The following is a 21562-nucleotide window of genomic DNA, read 5'->3' as shown; positions in this document are numbered from 1 at the left end:
ACTACCTCAAATGTAAATGGATTAAATGCTCCAACCAAAAGACACAGACTGGCTGAATAGATACAAAAACAAGACCCGTATATATGCTGTCGACAAGAGACCCACTTCAGACCTTGGAACACATACAGACTGAGAGTGAGGGGATGGAAAAAGATATTCCATGCAAATGGAAATCAAAAGAAAGCTGGAGTAGCAATTCTGATATCAGACAAAATAGACTTTAAAATAAAGATTACTACAAGAGACAAAGAAGGACACTACATAATGATCAAGGGATCAATCCAAGAAAGATATAACAATTGCAAATATTTATGCACCCAACATAGGAGCACCTCAATACATAAGGCAAATGCTGACAGCCATAAAAGGGGAAATCAACAGTAACATAATCGTAGTAGGGGACTTTAACACCCCACTTTCACCAATGGACAGATCATCCAAAATGAAAATAAATAAGGAAACACAAGCTTTGAATGATACATTAGACCAGATGGACTGAATTGATATTTATAGGACATTCCATCCAAAAACAACAGAATACACTTTCTTCTCAAGTGCTCATGGAACATTCTCCAGGATAGATCAGATCTTGGGTCACAAATCAAGCCTTGGTAAATTTAAGAAAATTAAAATTGTATCAAGTACCTTTTCTGACCACAACGCTATGAGACTAGATATCAATTAAAGGAAAAAAATCTGTAAAAAAATACAAACCCATGGAGGCTAAACAATACACTACTAAATAACCAAGAGATCACCGAAGAAATCAAAGAGGAAATTAAAAAATACTTAGAAACAAATGACAATGAAAACATGACAACACAAAACCTATGGGATGCAGCAAAAGCAGTTCTAAGAGGGAAGTTTATAGCAATACAATCCTACCTCAAGAAACAAGAAACATCTCAAATAAACAACCTAACCTTACACCTAAAGCAATTAGAGAAAGAAGAACAAAAAAACCCCAAAGTTAGCAGAAGGAAAGAAATCATAAAGATCAGATCAGAAGTAAATGAAAAAGAAATGAAGGAAACAATAGCAAAGATCAATAAAACTAAAAGCTGGTTCTTTGAGAAGATAAACAAAATTGATAAACCATTAGCCAGACTCATCAAGAACAAAAAGGGAAAAGACTCAAATCAATAGAATTAGAAATGAAAAAGGAGAAGTAACAACTGACACTGCAGAAATACAAAGGATCATGAGAGATTACTACAAGCAACTATATGCCAATAAAATGGACAACATGGAAGAAATGGACAAATTCTTAGAAAAGCACAACCTGCCGAGACTGAGCCAGGAAGAAATAGAAAATATAAACAGACCAATCACAAGCACTGAAATTGAAACTGTGATTAAAAATCTTCCAACAAACAAAAGCCCAGGACCAGATGGCTTCACAGGCGAATTCTATCAAACATTTAGAGAAGAGCTAACACCTATCCTTCTCAAACTCTTCCAAAATATTGCAGAGGGAGGAACACTCCCCAACTCATTCTACAAGGCCACCATCACCCTGATACCAAAACCAGACAAAGATGTCACAAAGAAAGAAAACTACAGGCCAATACCACTGATGAACATAGATGCAAAAATCCTCAACAAAATACTAGCAAACAGAATCCAACAGCACATTAAAAGGATCATACACTATGATCAAGTGGGGTTTATCCCAGGAATGCAAGGATTCTTCAATATATGCAATATGCAAATCAATCAATGTGATAAACCATAATAACAAATTAAAGAATAAAAACCACATGATCATCTCAATAGATGCAGAAAAAGCTTTTGACAAAATTCAACACCCATTTATGATAAAAACCCTCCAGAAAGTAGGCATAGAGGGAACTTACCTCAACATAATAAAGGCCATATAGACAAACCCACAGCCAACATCACTCTCAATGGTGAAAAACTGAAATCATTTCCTCTAAGATCAGGAACAAGACAAGGTTGTCCACTCTCACCACTATTATTCAACATAGTTTTGGAAGTTTTAGCCACAGCAATCAGAGAAGAAAAAGAAATAAAAGGAATCCAAATAAGAAAAGAAGAAGTAAAGCTGTCACTGTTTGCGGATGACATGATACTATATATAGAGAATCCTAAAGATGGTACCAGAAAACTATTAGAGCTAATCAATGAATTTGGTAAAGTAGGATACAAAATTAATGCATAGAAATCTCTTGCATTCCTATACACTAATGACGAAAAATCTGAAAGAGAAATTAAGGAAATACTCCCATTTATTGGGAGTATTGCAACAAAAAGAATAAAACACCTAGGAATAAACCTACCTAAGGAGAAAAAAGACCTGTATGCAGAAAACCATAAGACACTGATGAAAGAAATTAAAGATGATACAAACAGATGGAGAGCTATACCATGTTCTTGGACTGGAAGAAACAACATTGTGAAAATGACTATATTACCCAAAGCAATCTACAGATTCAATGCAATCCCTATCAAACTACCACTGGCATTTTTCAAAGAACTAGAACAAAAAATTTCACAGTTTGTATGGAACACAAAAGACCCCGAATAGCAAAGGCAATCTTGAGAAAGAAAAACGGAGCTGGAGGAATCAGGCTCCCTGACTTCAGACTATACTACGAAGCTACAGTAATCAAGACAGTATGGTACTGGCACAAAAACAGAAATATAGATCAATGGAACAGGATAGAAAGCCCAGAGATAAACCCACGCATATATGCTCACCTTATTTTTGATAAAGGAAGAAAGAATATACAATGTAGAAAAGACAGCCTCTTCAGCTACATGTAAAAGAATGAAATTAGAACACTCCCTAACACCATACACAAAAATAAACTCAAAATGGATTAAAGACCTAAATGTAAGGCCAGACACTTTAAAACTCTTAGAGGAAAACATAGGCAGAACATTCTATGACACAAATCATAGCAAGATCCTTCTTGACACACCTCCTAGAGAAATGGAAATACAAACAAAAATAAACAAATGGGACCTAATGAAACTTAAAAGCTTTTGCACAGCAAAGGAAACCATAAACAAGACAAAAAGACAACCCCCAGAATGGGAGAAAATATTTGCAAATGAAGCAACTGACAAAGGATTCATCTCCAAAATTTACAAGCAGCTCATGCAGCTCAATATCAAAAAAACAAACAACCCAATCCAAAAATGGGCAGAAGACCTAAATAGACATTTTTCCAAAGAAGTTATACAGATTGCCAACAAACACATAAAAGGATGCTCAACATCACTAATCATTAGAGAAATGCAAATCAAAACTACAATGAGGTATCACCTCACACCAGTCAGAATGGCCATCATCAAAAAATCTACCAACAATAAATGCTGGAGAGGGTGTGGAGAAAAGGGAACCCTCTTGCACTGTTGGTGGGAATGTAAATTGATACAGCCACGATGGAGAACAGTATGGAGGTTCCTTAAAAAACTAAAAATAGAACTACCATAGGACCCAACAATCCCACTAGTGGGCATATACCCTGAGAAAACCATAATTCAAAAAGAGTCATGTACCACAATGTTCATTGCAGCTCTATTTACAATAGCCAGGATATGGAAGCAATCTAGGTGTCCACTGACAGATGAATGGATAAAGGAGATGTGGCACATATATACAATGGAATATTACTCAGCCATAAAAAGAAACAAAACTGAGTTATTTGTAGTGAGGTGGGTGGACCTAGAGTCTGTCATACAGAGTGAAGTAAGTCAGAAAGAGAAAAACAAATACCGTTTGCTAACACATATATATGGAATCATTAAAAAAAAAAAAGGTTCTGAAGAACCTAGAGGCAGGACAGGAATAAAGACACAGACGTAGAGAGTGGACTTGAGGACACAGGGAGGGGGAAGGGTAAGCTGGGACGAAGTGAGAGTGTGGCATGGACATATATACACTACCAAATGTAAAATAGATAGCTAGTGGGAAGCAGCCGCATAGCACAGGGAGATCAGCTCGGTGCTTTGTGACCACCTAGAGGGGTGGGATAAGGAGGGTAGGAGGGAGGCGCAAGAGGGAGGAGATATGGGGATATATGTATATGTATAGCTGATTCTCTTTGTTATAAAGCAGAAGTTAACACACCATTGTAAAGGAATTATACTCCAATAAAGATGTTAAAAAAACATAAAGAAATTCTGTGTGCCCTATCTGATTCAGTATATTGTCATCCCAAGGTGAACACTGGCCTACATAGTAAAGCTAAAGCACATAATTAAATATAATGGAAGTCAAACCTTTATTGATTTTCATGGTAATTGGTTTGTATTAAAACATACACACACACACTATTAAAAGTCAGGCTATCAGACAGATAAAAAAAACCAACCCCAAACCTGTTAATTAAAACCAGTTCTCTTTGTTTCCCTACCAATTCTGTCTCCAAACACCAGGCTGGAGTTTGTTTTATTTACTTGTTGAATGTCCCACATGTTAAAAAGTAACAGTACTTTTTCCATCTTTCGTTACTATGCCAAACAAAATACGTTTTGTATTAACGTTGAAATTCACTTACTGGCCTTTTGGGGAAAAGTGGTGTTCATGTCCCTAATAAATCCTGATACCTGACTTAACCACTTAGACACTGAACACTTGGGCCCTTAAATTCTTAAATCTTCAGTTCAGATGTGCATTGTACAATTCCTAACTTCATCGACAAACTTAGAAATCTGACCACATCCTAGAAGGGAGCAATCTAGAATGTGCCCTTGCTTTCCATTTTAGTCTTTTGTTGTCGATTTGCAAACCTCCTTGTCCATCTAGAAGTTCTGATTATATTTTTAAAAATGCATATATATTCACACTCTATGCAGATACAACCAGAAAATTCTACCTGTTTATCTTTTTATCCTGGGTTTTCTAATTAGCCTGACACAGAAGTAGGGGAAATTCTAAGTGCCAAAGGTAAATATCCCAATATTTAGAAAAGCGAAGCCTTACACTTTGACAGTGGTGGCTAGCTAAAACTGTTAACAGGTTAGGGTCTCTTCAGTTTGTACCCACGAATGTGTTACATGCATAAGGAACTCTCACCCATCTTCTGCTAGTGTTCGATCTGGAGAATCTCAGAATTCGGAACTTCCACCAGGAGGCTGCAGGCACTGACCCAGCCCTTATTCGTGCCTGTTGCCACACACTGGGAAGGAAGAGCGCAGCTCACATCCTTGAGTCTTCTGATGGTACTCAGATATTTACCTTTCTGCAGCATAGTGTTTGCTGGCTCAAACAATTACCTCCTTTGCATTTTTCTCCTCTCTTCACTAGTGTGGCTTGTCTCCAAGTATCCTTAGAGTCTAAAATATCCAGGTATGGAAACAACCTAAGTGTCCGCTGATGGATGAATGAATAAAGTGTGGCATATGTGTACACAATAGAATATTATTCAGCTATGAGAAAGAAGGAAATCCTGCCATTTACAACAACATGGATGAAGCTGGAGGGCATTATGCTAAGTGAAATAAGCCAGACAGAGAAAGACAAATAGTGTGTGGTATCATTTATATATGGAAACTTTAAAAAAAAAAGTGGAACTCATAGAAACAGAGTCGAATAACAATGGTTGTCAGGGATTGGGGTGGTGGTAGTGAGGGAAATAGGGAGAGCCCGGTAAAAGGGTACAAACTTTCAGTTATAAGATGAATAAGGTCTGAGGATTTAATGTAAACACAGTAACTATAGTTGATAACATTGTATTGTATAACTGAAATTTGCTAAGAAAGCAGAATTAAGTGTTTTCATAAAAAAGTAAATATATGAGGTGATGGATGTATTTCTTAACTTGATGATGGGAATCTTGTCACAATGCATGCATATATCAAATCATCATGTTCTACACTTTAAATATATTGCAATTTTAAATGTTAATTATACCTCAATAAAGCTGAAAAAAGAAAATAAATAAATGAATAAAATATCCAGGATTTCAAGGCAACAGCTATATACTCCTTTGTGCCATTTCTGTTCCTTCTCCAAAAAGTATATATTCACCAATTTCATCAAAAATAAAGAGTTATGTACAAAGTTGTTGCTGCAGAACTGTTTATGATGTTTAGAGACTCTAGCTGCAGCCTAAAGCTATGAGAGACAGGTTAAATAAATTATGGTATATCTATATAATGGAACATTGGGAATATAATACAACCATTACAAATGATGCTTTAATGCTGGAAGAAAATGCTTTTGCTAAAATTTTTAAATAAAAAAGGATAAATTGGGAGTTTGGGACTGACATATACACACTACTATATTTAAAATAGATAATCACCAAGGACCTACTGTATAGCATAGGGAATTCTGCTCAATATTCTGTAATAATCTAAATGGGAAAAGAATTTGAAAAAGAATAGATATATGTATATGTATAACTGAATCACTTTGCTGTACACCTGAAACTAATACAACATTGTAAATCAAATACAGTCTAATTAAAAAAAAGTTATCAAAATCTTATCTTAGTGTGATCCAAAATTACCTTTAGCACATTTTAAACAGTCATTTTCTCTGAGTGATGGTACTGTGAGTACTTTTTCCTGCTTTTTTCCTCCATTTTTGTATTACCCGATATTTTGGGGGGGAAGGGGGGGAAAAGGTAATTGTGGGGCTAGGAGTGTCATAGCTAATCAAATAAAACTTTGTGGTCTTTCTTATTGTAGCGCCCCCCCCCCCTCCTTTTTAAGTAAGGAAGTCATTCTGAGGTGTCTCTGCCAGCTCAGTCGTCTTGTCCTGCGGGTTAGTGGTGAACAGTGTTCTGTATGGCGGTGATGACAGCTGGCATTTACCGAATAACTGCTATGTGCCAAGCAGGAATCTAACTTCTTTACATACACATTATCTTATTTAATCCTCACATCAACCTGATGAGGTTGTATGATTAGCTCCATCTTACCAACACTGAAACTGCAGCATAGAGGTTAAATAAATGGCCCCAGGTCATCCAGCTGCAATTCAAACTCAAGCCCTCCAGAGTTTGAATAACTACACCATTTACAAACATTAGGCTCTTGGCATTTTACTAGGACTATCATTAGTTTAGAAATATTTGGTGTATGAGCTGACTCCGTAAGGGGTCAGCTACTTATGTATGCTTCAAAAAAATCAGAGCACCAAGGAGCATGCAAAAGGAATCTCCCTATAGAGACTTCATAGAAACTCCACTGAAGGACTTTCGCCATCGTCTGTCATACAGATGGAAATGGCTATTTCAATGAGGTGGTGATGATGTCACCTGTACCTTTTTCATCAACATCAGTCAAATACTCAAATATCTGTATCCAAGTTGCACGGCATATGAAAAAAACTACCGTCTATAACAAGACTTCCAACTTAATTGCGGAGAAAAGACCAATAACATACATGGAACAATCAGCACAAGGCAAAAATAAAAACTTTTAAAATAATAATAATAAAATGCTAAGCCATGTGGCAGACTGGATAACTAGCGCAGAAGTCATGTAGAAAGAACCGTCAGCTCTGAAGTATCTTAGAATCTGAAGGTACAGTATAACAAACAATACTTGAAGATCATCTAGCCGACTCCAGCATTCCAAGAGGAGAGCTAACTTGGCTGAGGTCACCCAGTTGCTAAAGTAACCAAGAAAGCTTGAAGAAGCAGTTAAGTCTTGGAAAAGCTTTCCAAGGATAAGCACAGTGAGTGAGGTGATCTTTTGATAAAAAGAGTGGACAAGATTTCCTGATTTAGCAAAATCAACCTGCCACTATTCTGATTTTTAGATTACAAGATTGTGAATAGTCCTTGCACTGAGGGATCAGATTTAAAATTTTTAAATAATCAAAAACTACTGAATTGTTTGTTTCATTCCATTCATTGTTTTTAAACATGAAGTATTTTAATGTTTATTGCACTCTACCCAAAATATTAGCAACTAGAAACATACCTACTCACATATGCAATCCAGGTGCCTATCTGAGAGAAGTGATATCTGGCTGCCCTAAAACACCTCTGGTTTGGACAGAAGCAGGAGTCTGAAGTTGCAAACTGTAAGTAGGAATTAATTATTCGTCCAGCTTTGATGCTTTTATCAACCACATACTCAAATTTCATTTAAAGCATGTAAATACTCTTTGTAATAATTGCTTATGTAAAAATCTATCAGTCATCAGAAAATAGGGATGTGCTTGAGTCTAAGTAGATTTGTCTTAGATTACCTAAATATCAACTGATTGGGCAGTATTTTTTTTCTTTTTTTTTGTAAAAAGATACTTGAATGCTAATAGGCAAGGTATAAAGATACTACATTAAGCCTAGTTTTAACTAAGAGATTTTGGTAGTCAACACAGCAGATGTGGCTCAGAACATGTAAAATTTATTTCAGAAATGTTTGTTCAAATTTGAGAAAAAAAAACATGATAGGATAATGAAAAGTCAATTTTGATGAATTCTTTTTAAAAGTTGATAAATAAGTATGATCGCTAAACTTAAAATAACTATGGTTTTCATTAAAAAAAAATACAAAACTGATACCTGACAAAGCACACAGGCATAAAGTTATACTTTCTTGTGTTCTAGAATAATACCTCCTGTGGATTTGCAAGCAAAAGTTAAGGCTCAAGGTTATTTTTTCTCTGCCTTCATGCTATTGTTAAGAGAGTGTATTTTCAATTCCTCAAAAATTATTTCAAGAGGTATTATACACTCAAACACAGACCATTTAAGCTAGCAATACTAAATACTCAAAGCAGTTCTCTTTCGTTATATTTTAGCTATTTACATTGTGAATTCTCATACAGTTTGTTAATATAAAATCAGAGAAATAACTAAAATGTGGCTTCAAAAGAAGTAAAACAGGTTAATAAATCATTAGGAATCAATGCTAAATCCATAAACAATGTCATTTTCTAACAAGACTCAAAAACAAAAACAGAAATTCAGGTGTTAGTTGCCTTCCTTGCAACCGTAGCCAATCTGCTGTATGGGTTCAAAGTTCCCGACAAGACGTTAACTTTCAACCGAAACATTTCAGACCTACAAAACACAAGTATCAGAGTTACCGCGTCCCACAGTCGAGTTAAAACGCTTTCCAAAGTCTCAGAGACTTTAACTGAATGCAGAAAAGCTAAGAGTCTAAGTTGATAAACAGAAACAGAAAAAAGTGAAGCTGTTTGCCAAATATCAAGCTCTTACAGACGAATCCAAAGCATATCTAGCAATTTCCCTATGTGAAACAGAAAAACCTATATGCAAAAGGTGCATGTTTGAATGCAATCACTTATTAGCATGCATTCTACTTACTTTGCTTTCTGCCATTTATAAGCTTCATTAAGGAGACCCAGAAAGAGGTAACAAATTGAATTAAGTTCAGCTCGGATAAGAAAAACCTGTTGTAAACTCGATCTACAATTTGCATCTCAGAATTTCCAGCGGGGAAGGGACTCTTCACAAACTTACATATATACAAGCTTTAGATTGTGAAATAACGCATTTCAGCATTCTGCACTGTACATTACTATTAGAAACCTCAACTCCACCTCCCAACTCCCGAAAAAAATTCACCTCCAATCTTCATTGGTCCACATAGTTCCGGCCCACATGGTATCAGTGGGTGTGTCCCTCCCAACAGGTCCTCTCATTGGCTGCGAGGAAACAGCGTTTAATAGGCTGTGATTTTCCGGGGCTGTCAAACTCCACGCCTCCAGACCTCGCGCTTGCGAATAGGCCCAGGGAGCTGGCGGCTTCTCTGCGATTCAAAGGGCAAGCTGACTGCCTGAGCGCCAACCCGAGCTCTCATAAGGGAAAGGGGAGAGAAGAACGAGGGCAACTCAGGCTCTCCACCCACCGCTGCTCTAACTCTACTCCCGGACCCCACCAAATGTTGACACACGTGCATTTCCCCACCGACAAATTAGTAAGGTGGCCAGTGCGTTTGCCTTCCATAGAGCCGTGACCTGAGGAGCAGCTCAGACTCCGAGTCCAATCGGCCTATTCTACAGATGAAAGCAAGCAAGGGTCAGGCTTAGGCAACGATCTGTAGTGCTTGCGCCCCCTCAGATCCGTCCGCCGACGGCGGGCGCTGGTGTGCACGACGCGCGCTTCGGTGCCTGGCCCGCCGCTCCCGGGTGACGGACCCCGCGCTGCGCCTGCCTGGCGCCCGCGCTCCCCTCCCGGAGGGACTTACGCGGCCTGTTCTTCCTCCCCGAGTCCATCCTCCTCCGCAGCCGGCATTTCTTGGCCGGGGAGTCGTGCTGAGGGGGCGGCGGCTGTGGCTGGAGCTCTGGCTGGAGCGGGAGGCGCGGGGGCGCCGCGTCGCCGCCTCCCGGGAGGCTCCGGCTGCAGAGGCGCGGCGGCTGGATGGGCGGCGGGTGGAAGCCGTTGTGCAGCAGCCCGTTCACGGCTGCAGCGCCGGCGCCGGCGGGAGTCCCCGGGGCATGCGGGGCCGAGCGCTCCGGCTGCCCGCCGTGGTCGCCCATGCCAGGGGCTGGTGGGGCGGCGCGCGGGGCCCGGCTCAGACGGCCTCGCTGGAGGTCATTCTCGGGCGTCTTTATTTCCCCGGATCCTCCTTGCGGCTTCCGATTCAACAGCCGCAGAGCCGGCGCCGGGGGATGGCGAGCCGGGCGCTCCTCCCCTCCTCCCGCCGGCGCTCCAACCTCCTCCACGCCCTGCCCCCCGCGCTCCGGCCCCCCGGCGCCGGCCTGGAGCATGCCCACTCCCGGCGCGGAATTGGGGATACCAGCGCACCCCCAGCCGGGGCCCCGGCAGCCCCCCTTCCCCGGATCCCCCAGCCGCGCGACTTCAAACGCGGCTTCCTCGCCTCCCAGACCTGTCCCCGCTACTGAGCATGCCCAGTCCTGCCCGCCACCGCCGCCGCCACCGCCGAGCTTCAACATGGGGACTGAAGTTCTCTGGCTTTGCAAAGAAGAGATGGGCGGGTTGGGCTTTGTATGGCGGAGCGAGCCGAGAGGGGACTGGGCGAGGCCGGCGCGAGAGGAGCGAGCAGCTTCGGGAGGAATGTGGGGTGAAGACAAGAAATATTTGTAGAGGTTTGGGTTTGCTAATCCTGTCCCCAGTGAGCTAGATACCTCTGCAAGGTCATTCACGTCGTGCACTCCTCCCCGAAACCTTTGTGAGTGTGTGTGTGTGTGTGTGTGTGTGTGTGTTCCGTGAAGTGACCAAACTACTCACAGGCCTGAGGGGAAGGAGGACGATTATTTATAGAAAGGTAGGCGGATTTGGAGAGGGAGAGGAGTGTAATTTCTTTGCTGGCACACACACACACCATGTGGCCTCGTGGAGTTGTCTTTTGCAGGGAGGAAACCTAGGAATTCAGTGTAAGGACAGTGAAGGTCACAGATGTAGGCGGGATTAACCGGTGCTGGAAGAGACCAAGTAAACAGAAGCAGTCCCAAGCTATAAAAAGCACTTTCCTCACCCAGAAAGGACGTTTAAGAGACAATGTCACTCTATTTATAGAGTAAGGAGTTGCCTGTGTTTTAAGAAGGGAAGGCAGCATCGCAGGGTAGACAACCCCATAGGCTCTGGAGTCAGAGCTGGGTTCAAATTCCAACTCAGCCCCTGATCAAACCAAGAGAAAGTCATTGCTCAAGTTAACACACCTGGCGACAGGGAACAGGACTGGACACGCTCAGTGGGCAGGACAAATTTGGGTGGTGAGGACCTTCCTAAAGCTGTGTAATCCCGTGAGGCCTCAGCTTTTGAATCTAACTAGGAGCTGTCATGAGAAATCTATCTGAAAGTACCTGGTACAGTCCTGGCACACAGTTAAATGCCCACAAAAGGTGGTTATCCTTATTACACTGTTATTATTAGCAGATCACCCTTCATTTCCAACAAGGGGAACAAACCATACTCACAGCCATATTTACCGTGTAACTTATTGTGTGTGATGTTCTCCATCATCTGTATTTACTTAATCTACACAGGAGTCAGAGGCCTCGGCGCATTCAGCCGCAGCCAGGGCCTGCACCTTGATCGGAATTCCTTCCAGCAGAGCCTGACCTAGAATCAGAGCTTTAGAACCCATGACCACTTGAGTGCTTTGGTCCATTCACACATTTTTTCGGATAAGGAAACGGAGCCACAGAGGGATGGCTGAGGTTATTAAGAACAAAGCTAAGAATAAACCTTAATTCTCCTATTTTTGCTTCCCTGACCTTATTATACTTTTGAAGACATGGAGATAAACCTAGGTGATGTGGCCCCTGCCTCGTCTTGAGCTCCTGATGCTTCCTCTACAGAGAAGCCTTTCAGTTCCTCAGACGCACGAATATCCCTTTGCATCTGCTGTTTCCCTTGCCTGTTCCCAGACCTCTTTGTCTACTAGATTCCAACTCAATCCTCAGATCTCTGCTTCAACTGCTTATATTTCAAGTAATCTTCCCTGACCCTTAGGACAAGATTAGGGCTCTCTCCTCCTACACTTGACCTTCATGACTCTATCAGTCTGCAATGCTACAATGGGGGTAATCATAGAACATCACTGAGTTGTTACAGTGATGAAATGAATATATATGTAAAGTGTCCAGCACATCATAGGTGCTATGAAAAAGTTAGATATTATTTGATTGTCTCCCTCCACTACACTGTAATCTCCATTAAGGCAGATGACTCTCATTCATCATTGTATCCCTAGGAAGCTCTTGGTAATCATCTGTGACTGAATAAATGACTTAGGTGATATTTCACCCAGGGTGTCTCTCACTTTCTACTGCAAATTTGCTAAAAAAAACAAAACAACAACAACAAAAACCTCCATTGTTACACCTTAATATTCAAATATAAAGTTTTCAAATTCCTACATAATTTAAGCTGAGTAGTTTAGGAAGCACTTTACATCAGAAATGCAAATAGAAGACTTAGCAATGCAGTATCTCCAAGGACATATTCTCTCCAGCTTGATTCCCAGGCATGGTGAGGAAGGCCTGAGCCAGGTGGCTCAGACCCAGGTAGGGCAGAAGTACTGGTTTGGGGACAGAAAGTCCTGCACCAGCTTCCTTTCTCTCATCCTCGTCAGGCTGGTGCCCTGGATCAGTTACACCCTGCATGTGGTAGAGAAGAAGCCAGGAGGCATCTCACAGGTTTATGGGGGCGGGGGGTGGTTTGGAGGTGTAATTTTGAGGCATGAGCTATCATGTGCTCCAGCAGGGGAGTTGAACAAATACTGTTTGGAAGAGAGGGAGGGAGGAGAGTGCCACAAGGCACTCTCTCCCTCTGTTCATTTTTTTATTTACTAATCATTTATTAAGCATGTACTATACTGTAGGCAGTAAAACAAATGCAGGGAGTACAAAGCCAAAATAAATGCCTTTGTTGTCCTCTAGGGGCTTACAATTCAGAGAGAGAGGGAGAGGAAAGTCAATGGTTCTCCATCATAAGAATAACCTAGGGCGCTTTTTCCTTTTAAACTTTCTGCTGAAAATAACATACATACAGAAATGTACACATACCCTAAGGGTAGAGCTCAGTGAATTTTGCACAGATGAACACCCTGTGTAGCCAGCACCTGATCAACAAACAGGACATGACCAGTAACCTAGGAGAATTTTTAAGAGCCAATTTTGGGCCGAGGTTCATAGACCTTCAGTAGGTTTGGAACACAGGAGTCTGCATGGTGATGATGGTGATGATGATGATAAATATTTTTTAAATTAAAGAAACAAAACACTAATAGTAACTTTTTTAAAAACAGGATTAAAAAAAAAATGCAGATGGTCCTTCCTTGGAGCAACAATGAATGAAACAAAGTATGTCACCAATGCCATGGAAGGGAACTCCAGAGGACTCCAGAGAGTGAGCAATGATGGAATAGGAGGACAGAGGAGGAAGATGGTGCTGAGATGGATGTTAAGACATGCTTCAGGGAGGAAATGACCCGTAAACTGAATTTTGAACAATAACGGGATTTCATCATGGAAGGTGGAAGGAATTCCATTCAGAACTGAGGGAGTGGAGACTCTGCCGGTGTTTCGAAACCATCTGGCATGTTTGGGAACCTGCCAGGAGTTCAACAAGGCTGAAACACAACCTACGAAGGGAGGAGATGAGTGATGGCCAAAAAGGTTAGATGGGGTCCAAATCTCAGATGGCTTTCTGCACCACAGGAAACAATTTGGACTTTTTCCTGAAGGCCATGAGAAACCATTGAAGAGTTTTAGGTTGTGGAAAAAGTACTAGATTTGCATCCTGGAAGGATCTCTGGCAGCAGTCTGGAGAATAAAATAGGGGAGGAAGTTCCTAGTTGGAAAGACTAGATAGAAGACTACTGGAAACAACCAGGAAAGAGGTGAGAAGGGACTGAGTGAAGGACACACCATTCAGAATGAGATCATCAGGTGGATTTAAAAATTATTTAAAGAATCAATAGGATTTAGTGGCTAATTGCAGGGTGAGGGAGAGGTAAGGCTAGGATAATTTCTGTGTTTCTAGTTTGGGCAACTGGGAATGTGGTGGTTTCAGCATGCAAGATAAAATATGCAGAAAAGGAGCAAGATCTTCTACCTATACTCTCTCTGGGTTTTATACTTTAAAAAGGGTGATCCTTTAAAAATATAGATCTGATCATGACATTCTTGTACTTAAACTTACATTGATATGTAAGCCATATCAATATTTGCCTATCTCAGTCTAACTCAACCCTTCCTCCCCTCCCCTCCCCCTTCCTTCCTTCCTCCCTTCCTCCCCTCCCCTTTCCTTCCTTACTTCCTCTCTCCCTCTCCCTCCCTCCCTCCCCTAAAAAAAGGGACATCAGCACTAGTTTTCTATTACCCTAAATAAGACTTGTAATTTACTGTTATTTTTTGAAGACACAGATAAAACCTGTCCACCATGCCATCATTACACATTATCACTGTAGAAAATTCTAGTTCCTTGCTAAAATGGAAATAAAGGCAAATTTGCCCAAGTTTCTACCCCTTAATAGCCACACAGATGACAGTATGAGCTCGGAGAAAGGGTACTCTTCAAGATATAGTTTAAAAAGAATTACTAGAACTTTAACTGCCAGAATTATATCGACCCAAAATGACTTCTCTTTTGCTTTTTTGCCTTTTTGCTATCGGTGTTGGTACCTTTCTTAGAGATTCGCATGGGGCCCCTCACACAAGACACGCTTTCCGAGGACAGTGCTATTCTCAATGACCCTGCTTCTCATGCTGCTTTCTTCAGGGCCCTGGGGAGGAGCGCTGCTCCAGGCAGTCAGAGGCCACCAAAAGCAAACAAACGCTGCTCTGGTGAGTAATGGGCTATGGGGAGATGCTGATGACCCCTGCATCAGAGCCTCCCTCTTTTCCTTTCTTCAGAATCGAGCAGCTACTACACAGCAGGCACCAAGCTAAGTACCAGGGATACACTCTTAAGCAAACACCAAGTCTCCCTCCTTATCTAGATTACAGAAAAGACAAGCCTTAAGCACATAATCACCACAAGAGCAAAACTGTAAGTGCATTCCGCGAAGTGCAAAACAAGGTAAGACTCCCAGTGCCATGAGGGCACATACCAGGGGGACCTGGCCTAGTCTTAAACTTTAGTAGCTGAAATGATATTTAAGCTGAATTCTGAATATCGAATAGAAGTTAACTAAGGTGGGGGTGTAAGTGGAGGAGGTATTCTTTTTTTTTTTTTTTTTTAAACATAGACCTGAGTGTAGAAGGCACCTGAAAGAAGGAAGGTAATTAACATTTTTAAAAAAAATTATTTATTTATTTATTTATGCCTGTGTTGGGTCTTCGTTTCTGTGCGAGGGCTTTCTCTAGTTGCGGCAAGCGGGGACCACTCTTCATCGCGGTGTGCGGGCCTCCCACTATCGGGGCCTCTCTTGTTGCGGAGCACAGGCTCCAGACGCGCAGGCTCAGTAATTGTGGCTCACGGGCCCAGCCGCTCCGCGGCATGTGGGATCCTCCCAGGCCAGGGCTCGAACCCGTGTCCCCTGCATTGGCAGGCAGATTCTCAACCACTGCGCCACCAGGAAAGCCCTTAGGGGGTATTCTTACCATAAATATGGTAGGCACTTGCTGACTGACAGGATGAATTGACCCTGTCCCTCTCAATAGGGCAAATCAAAAGTAAGGAAGATTATTCACTGGAACAAACCATTGGAGAGGGTTCAGGCCAATCCCATTCTCTTTACTGTTTTTCTATGGGGATTGATGGAGCATTTTCTACTCGATACTATTGTTGCCTATTTTAGTTTTTTTGTTGTTGGGTTGTTTTTGTTTTTGTTTTGTTTTTGGTCAACGGAGGTGGAAAAATATATCATTAGCAGCTGCCACTACCAGTAATAACCGTGTGTACAGGAATGAAGCACACCTCACATGAACCAACTTCCTGTCAGTCACTAATATTTTTTGAGCAGCTACCAATTATGATTTGGTGAAGGGAGGTGGAGTGTGGCTGCCTAGAAATTTGATAAGCTATAATCAGAGTGACCCCAAGTACTGGGCATAAGATTAGGAATGGAGCTGGGTTTAGCAAAATGATAGTAGTCTTCTTATCTAACATTTATTGAGCTCTTACATGCCATACACTGTACTAAGCACACTATTAAGTGTCATCTTTTTTAATTAGCACAGTAGTCACGTGAGTTGGGTACTGTTATTATCCTCATATTTTGAAGGAGAGAACTAGAGCTTAGAGAGGCTAACTTGCCCACTTTCACACAGCAGGAAATGTATAACAGACATTTGAAGTCAGGTCTGGGTGGCCCTAGAACCTGCACGTTTCATAACTCAGCCACAGTGCCTCCCAAAAGGTGGAGTATCTCCGGTCACCTGCAGACTTTACGCCATGGTTGCGAACACCTGATACAGTAGTCCACTGCCCACACAGCATTGCTCTTCACAACAATTACTGGGTCCCTTTATTTCTCACTGAAATGTTTTTGCAGTCTAGTATCTTAGATTTTTGTCTCCAAAAGAGCCTTTTTTCCCTTTTTAGTTTTTAAATTATTTTAAAATTTTATTTATTTATTTATTTACTTCTGGCTGCGTTGGGTCTTCGTTGCTGCACGCAGGCTTTCTCTAGTTGTGGCGAGTGGGGGCTACTCTTCATTGCGGTGCGCGTGCTTCTCATTGCGGTGGCTTCTCTTTGTTGCGGAGCACAGGTTCTAGGCACGCAGGCTCAGTAGTTGCGGCACACGGGCTCAGTAGTTGTGGCGCATGGGCTTAGTTGCTCTGCGGCATGTGGGATCTTCCTGGACCAGAATTCGAACCCGTAACCCCTGCATCGGCAGGTGCATTCTTAACCACTGCGCCACCAGGGAAGTCCGTCCCATTTTTAAAGATTAATTAATTAATTAATTTTTGGCTGCATTGGGTCTTTGTTTCCCTTTTTAAAAAATGTCCTAGCTATTACCATTGTCTATTTTATATACCTATTCAACTAATATTTTTAAATGATGCTACCATGTGTAACCCACTGTTCCCAGTTACAGTGATGAGCAAGGTAAAAAGTCCCTCCCATCATGGAGCACACCGTCCTCTGGGGAGGGGGGCAGGGGAAGTCAGAAAATAAACAATTAAATAAATACACACAGACTGTGTTAAGTAACATGAAAATCAAATAAAATGATGTGAAAGAGAATTATTGGAAGAAAGGAACCAGTTTACATGGGGGTAGTTGAGGAAACCACATTGATACTGCTTCCTGAAGGTTGAGAGACTGAGGTGTGAAGTATCATGTAGAGAGATTTGGAAGAGCATTCCAGCATATGGAAGAGGAAAAAAAAATGTGTATCTATATCTGTATCTATATCCATATCTATATCCATATCTACATCTCTGTGTGTATGTGTGTATATATGTATTCATCTCTTCATCACCAAAGTTCCAATATTTGGGGGGATGTTGGTGAAGAGGGGGTATGCACATTCCTTTGAGAATACCAGTGGAAGGGAGAGGCTTCGATTAGGGTCCCAGCATTCAGGGCATTCTAATTTGTCTTATAGCTTCCCTGTTTTCTGGGCGAAGTCCCCTCTGAATACTGAAGTTTCTTCAGCTGCAAGTGATAAAAGCCACTTTAACTCATTTCCTCATAAAATGAATTAGTGCAGGGAATTGGGTAAATAAAAATCACTGGAAAGTTTGAAGGAACAGCCTCTAGGCTGGGCTCCCAGTAATGAATTCCAGAATCCCACTGCAGGATCAGCTTCCTAAGGGAACTTCTATAAGGGAACTGCTACTTCTTGTACAACAGTAAACCAAGAAATCAGGGAGTCACTGCTCCTACCGCCGGGTCCAGGACTGACTGTCTCAGGCTGAATGGAAACCTACAAAATTCTTGTCCTGTATTCTGTCTCTCCAAATCCATGATGTCCAAGACAAGACCCTGGGACCCCTGCTGCCATGGCACCGCCCACCAGACAAAACAGCAGAAGTGCAGCCTCCTCCTCAATCTGGCCTTCCAGATGCTGCCCACGTGCATCTGTTTGGCTGGGCTAAGCCGTGTACAGGACCCAAGTTCTGATGGAGTCTGGGAAATGAAGTCTGCAGTTTTCTCACGTGTAGTGCACAATATGGCATATTACAAGGGGTTGAAATGCAGTTGAGTGAGCCCATCTATTTGCCTGCCACAAAACTCAATAGAGAATTCTGATAATTAGGTAGCATGGTTTGCCTGGGACTTTTCTGCATCCTGGAAACTCCCTGGGACAGTTGGTTACCCTATGAGGTAGCCAGGCTTGAAGCTCCCTGTAAATTCTTTCAGAGGGGCTGAAATTGAAAGGACTAAGCAAGTAATAACAACAATGATATTACATACTACATGTTGTTAAGAGTTCTATCTGTGGGGGGGGTTGGAGGAATTGGGAGATTGGGATTGACACATATACGCTAGTGATACTATGTATAAAATAGATAACTAATGAGAACCTAGTGTACAGCACAGGGAACTCTACTTAATGCACTGTGGTGACCTAAATGGAAAGGAAATCCAAAAAAGAGGGGATATATGTATATGTATAGCTGATTCATTTTGCTATACAGTAGAAACTAACACAACACTGTAAAGCAACTATACTCCGATAAAAATTAATTAAAAAAAAGAAAACAGTTCCATCCCTGAAGTCACTCAGACATAGGTTTGAATCCCAGCTCCTCCTCTTAGCCAGCTTCTTTTATCCAGCACTTTCCAATAGAATTCTGTGATGGGGTAAATGCACTCTATCTACACTGCGGTGGCAGTCACTAGCCATGAGTGGTTCCTGAGTACTTGATATGTGGCTAATGTGACAAAAGAACTGGATTTTAAATTGTATTTTTGTTTTAATTAATTTACGATTTTAAAAAATTAACTTACTTTAAAAACCACTTTATTGAGCTATGACTGACATATAAAGCAACTGTATATATTTAATGTATACCACTTGATGAGTTTAGAGATAAGTATATACTTGTGAAACCATCACCACAATTTTTCACCACAATTTTTGGCATAAACTTATCCATCACTTCCAAAAGTTTCCTTTTGCCCTCTTTCCCTACTATTACATTATTATGATGATGATAAGAACACTTAACATGAGATCTACCATCTTAGCAAATTTGTAAGTACACGCTATTATTAAGTATAGGCATTATGTTGTACAGTAGATTTCAAAGACTTAGCTTGTATAACTGAAACTTTGTACCCTTTGACTAATACCTCCCCATTTTCCTCTCCCTCCAGCCCCTGGCAATCACGGTTCTACTCTCTGCTTCTATGAGTTTGAGTATTTTAGATTCCTCATATAAGTGGTATCATGTAGTATTTGTCCTTCTGTGTCTGGTTTATTTCACTTTGCATAATGTCCTCTAGGTTCATCCATATGTTGCAAATGTCAGGATTTCCTCTTTTATAAAAGCTGAATAATATTCCATTACATGTACATACCACATCTTTTTTTTATCCATTCATCCACTGATGGACATCTAGGTTGCTTCAATGTCTTGGCTACAGTGAACAATGTTGTAATTGACATGGGGGTGCAGATATCTCTTCAAGATCCTGAGATCAATTCCTCTATATATAATCCCAGAAGAGGGATTGTTGGATCATATGGTAGTTCTGTTTTTTAAGTTTTTGGAGAACCTCCATATTGTTTTCCATAGTAGCTGTACTATTTAAATTTAAATAGTAACATGTGGCCACTAGCTACCGTACTGGGAAGCAATGTATACAATGGGGATAACAGTGGTGTCTACCTCATTTACTTATTTATTCAATAAATACTTATAGAGTATCTTCTGTGAGCACCTACAGGTATTGTGCTAGGGAAAATATCATGAAGCTTACAACCAGTAAGGCAATCAGACCCATTTAACAGGTGAACAAATAAAATAACTACAGTTTACAGTTACTAGTATAAAGGAAGTAAACAAGATAGAGCTTTACAGAATAATAGGGGGCGCATTCTTTAGATGAGGCATGAGAGGAAACCTCTTTCAAGAGACGGTGAATGATCCAAACCACCACTACCTTCCAGCTCAGCATAGCCATGTGACACAACTCTGGCCAGAGGGACAGAAGTGGAAATGAGCCAAACGATGTTTCAGGAAAGATTTGGTTTTTTTTCATAGAAAAGGAACTGGTGAACCAATTTGAGGACACTCCCAAAGGGCAAAGATGAGACAATTTGAGCATTAATAAGGATAATAACTGCAATGTATTGAAACTCATCAAATATGTTTAAATCCAAAAGTTCATAAAGACAACTTTTTAAAAAAGGCTGACTGGTTATCATTGGAGGACACTAGTGAATCACCAGTGAATTATTTTGAAAACTGGTAAACTAAGGAAAAGAATCAAGCATTTATCTTTCCTTTATTTTCTGTACCCATTGAGTAACCTAATAATAAAGGCAGGAAGTTTCTCTTTATAGAAGTATTCCAGCTAATAAATGAAGAAGGAATGATATAATTAAAACATCACAATTTTATAACATAATTAATGGACCTAGACAGTAATCATCAAAAGCTGCTTTTATCACAAAGAGAAACAATCAGACATTAGATGCTTTCAGACAGCAGAACATAAAAAACAAACCTGAATCTAATCAAACCTGTAGTTCCAACTATGAACTTATAAGATATAGAAGACAGAGGACACCATCCGGATGCAATTAGGAAAATCCAGATTGTAGGAAACTCTACAAGGCAAATGACCTGGTTTCTTCAAAAAATAAATTGAGAGAAAACAAAAGAAGGGGGATCCTACAGATCAAAAGGGACTTCAAGGATGTATCAATTGCAAGTAGTAGTCTTATTTGGATATTTTAAACTATAAAAAATATGACTTTCATGGGACACTTGGAAATTTGAATACTGGATATTTGATGATATTAATGAACTGTTAATTTTTGTGTGATAATGGTATTGTGGTTTTGTTTAAAAAGGAAGAGTTTTATCTTTTAGAGATACATAGTGAAATATTTGGGGAAAATGATACAGTGTCTGGGATTTGCTTCAAAATAAGGGGAGGGGCTTCCCTGGTGGCGCAGTGGTTGAGAATCTGCCTGCCAATGCAGGGAACACGGGTTCAAGCCCTGGTCTGGGAAGATCCCACATGCCGCGGAGCAACTAGGCCCGTGAGCCACAACTACTGAGCCT

The 21562-nt window shown here is 40.9% G+C and overlaps 1 protein-coding gene across 11 annotated transcripts in view; it reads right to left on the bottom strand.

Moving 5' to 3' along the window:
• The window catches only part of PANK1 (pantothenate kinase 1), a 111177-nt gene that overhangs the window by 55596 nt on the left and 34019 nt on the right, over positions 1-21562 (bottom strand). The window contains exon 1 of one of the 11 annotated variants that reach the window (XM_036829698.1): positions 10147-11050. The exons of 5 other annotated variants lie outside the window; for them this stretch is intronic. In XM_036829698.1, the coding sequence (XP_036685593.1) occupies positions 10147-10855 (709 nt within the window). In that variant the 5' untranslated portion in view covers positions 10856-11050. Of the gene's footprint in view, positions 1-9263; positions 10105-10146; positions 11051-21562 lie in introns of those variants that run through there. 5 more of the 11 variants (XM_036829710.1, XM_036829699.1, XM_036829708.1 and 2 more) reach the window with 5 other exon arrangements.

The sequence above is a fragment of the Balaenoptera musculus genome, chromosome 16 (assembly GCF_009873245.2).
Source record: "Balaenoptera musculus isolate JJ_BM4_2016_0621 chromosome 16, mBalMus1.pri.v3, whole genome shotgun sequence".
In the NCBI taxonomy this organism is placed as follows: domain Eukaryota; kingdom Metazoa; phylum Chordata; class Mammalia; order Artiodactyla; family Balaenopteridae; genus Balaenoptera; species Balaenoptera musculus.
The sequence above is the reverse complement of the archived record's forward strand: the minus strand, read 5'-3'. Positions and strand labels throughout refer to the sequence as shown.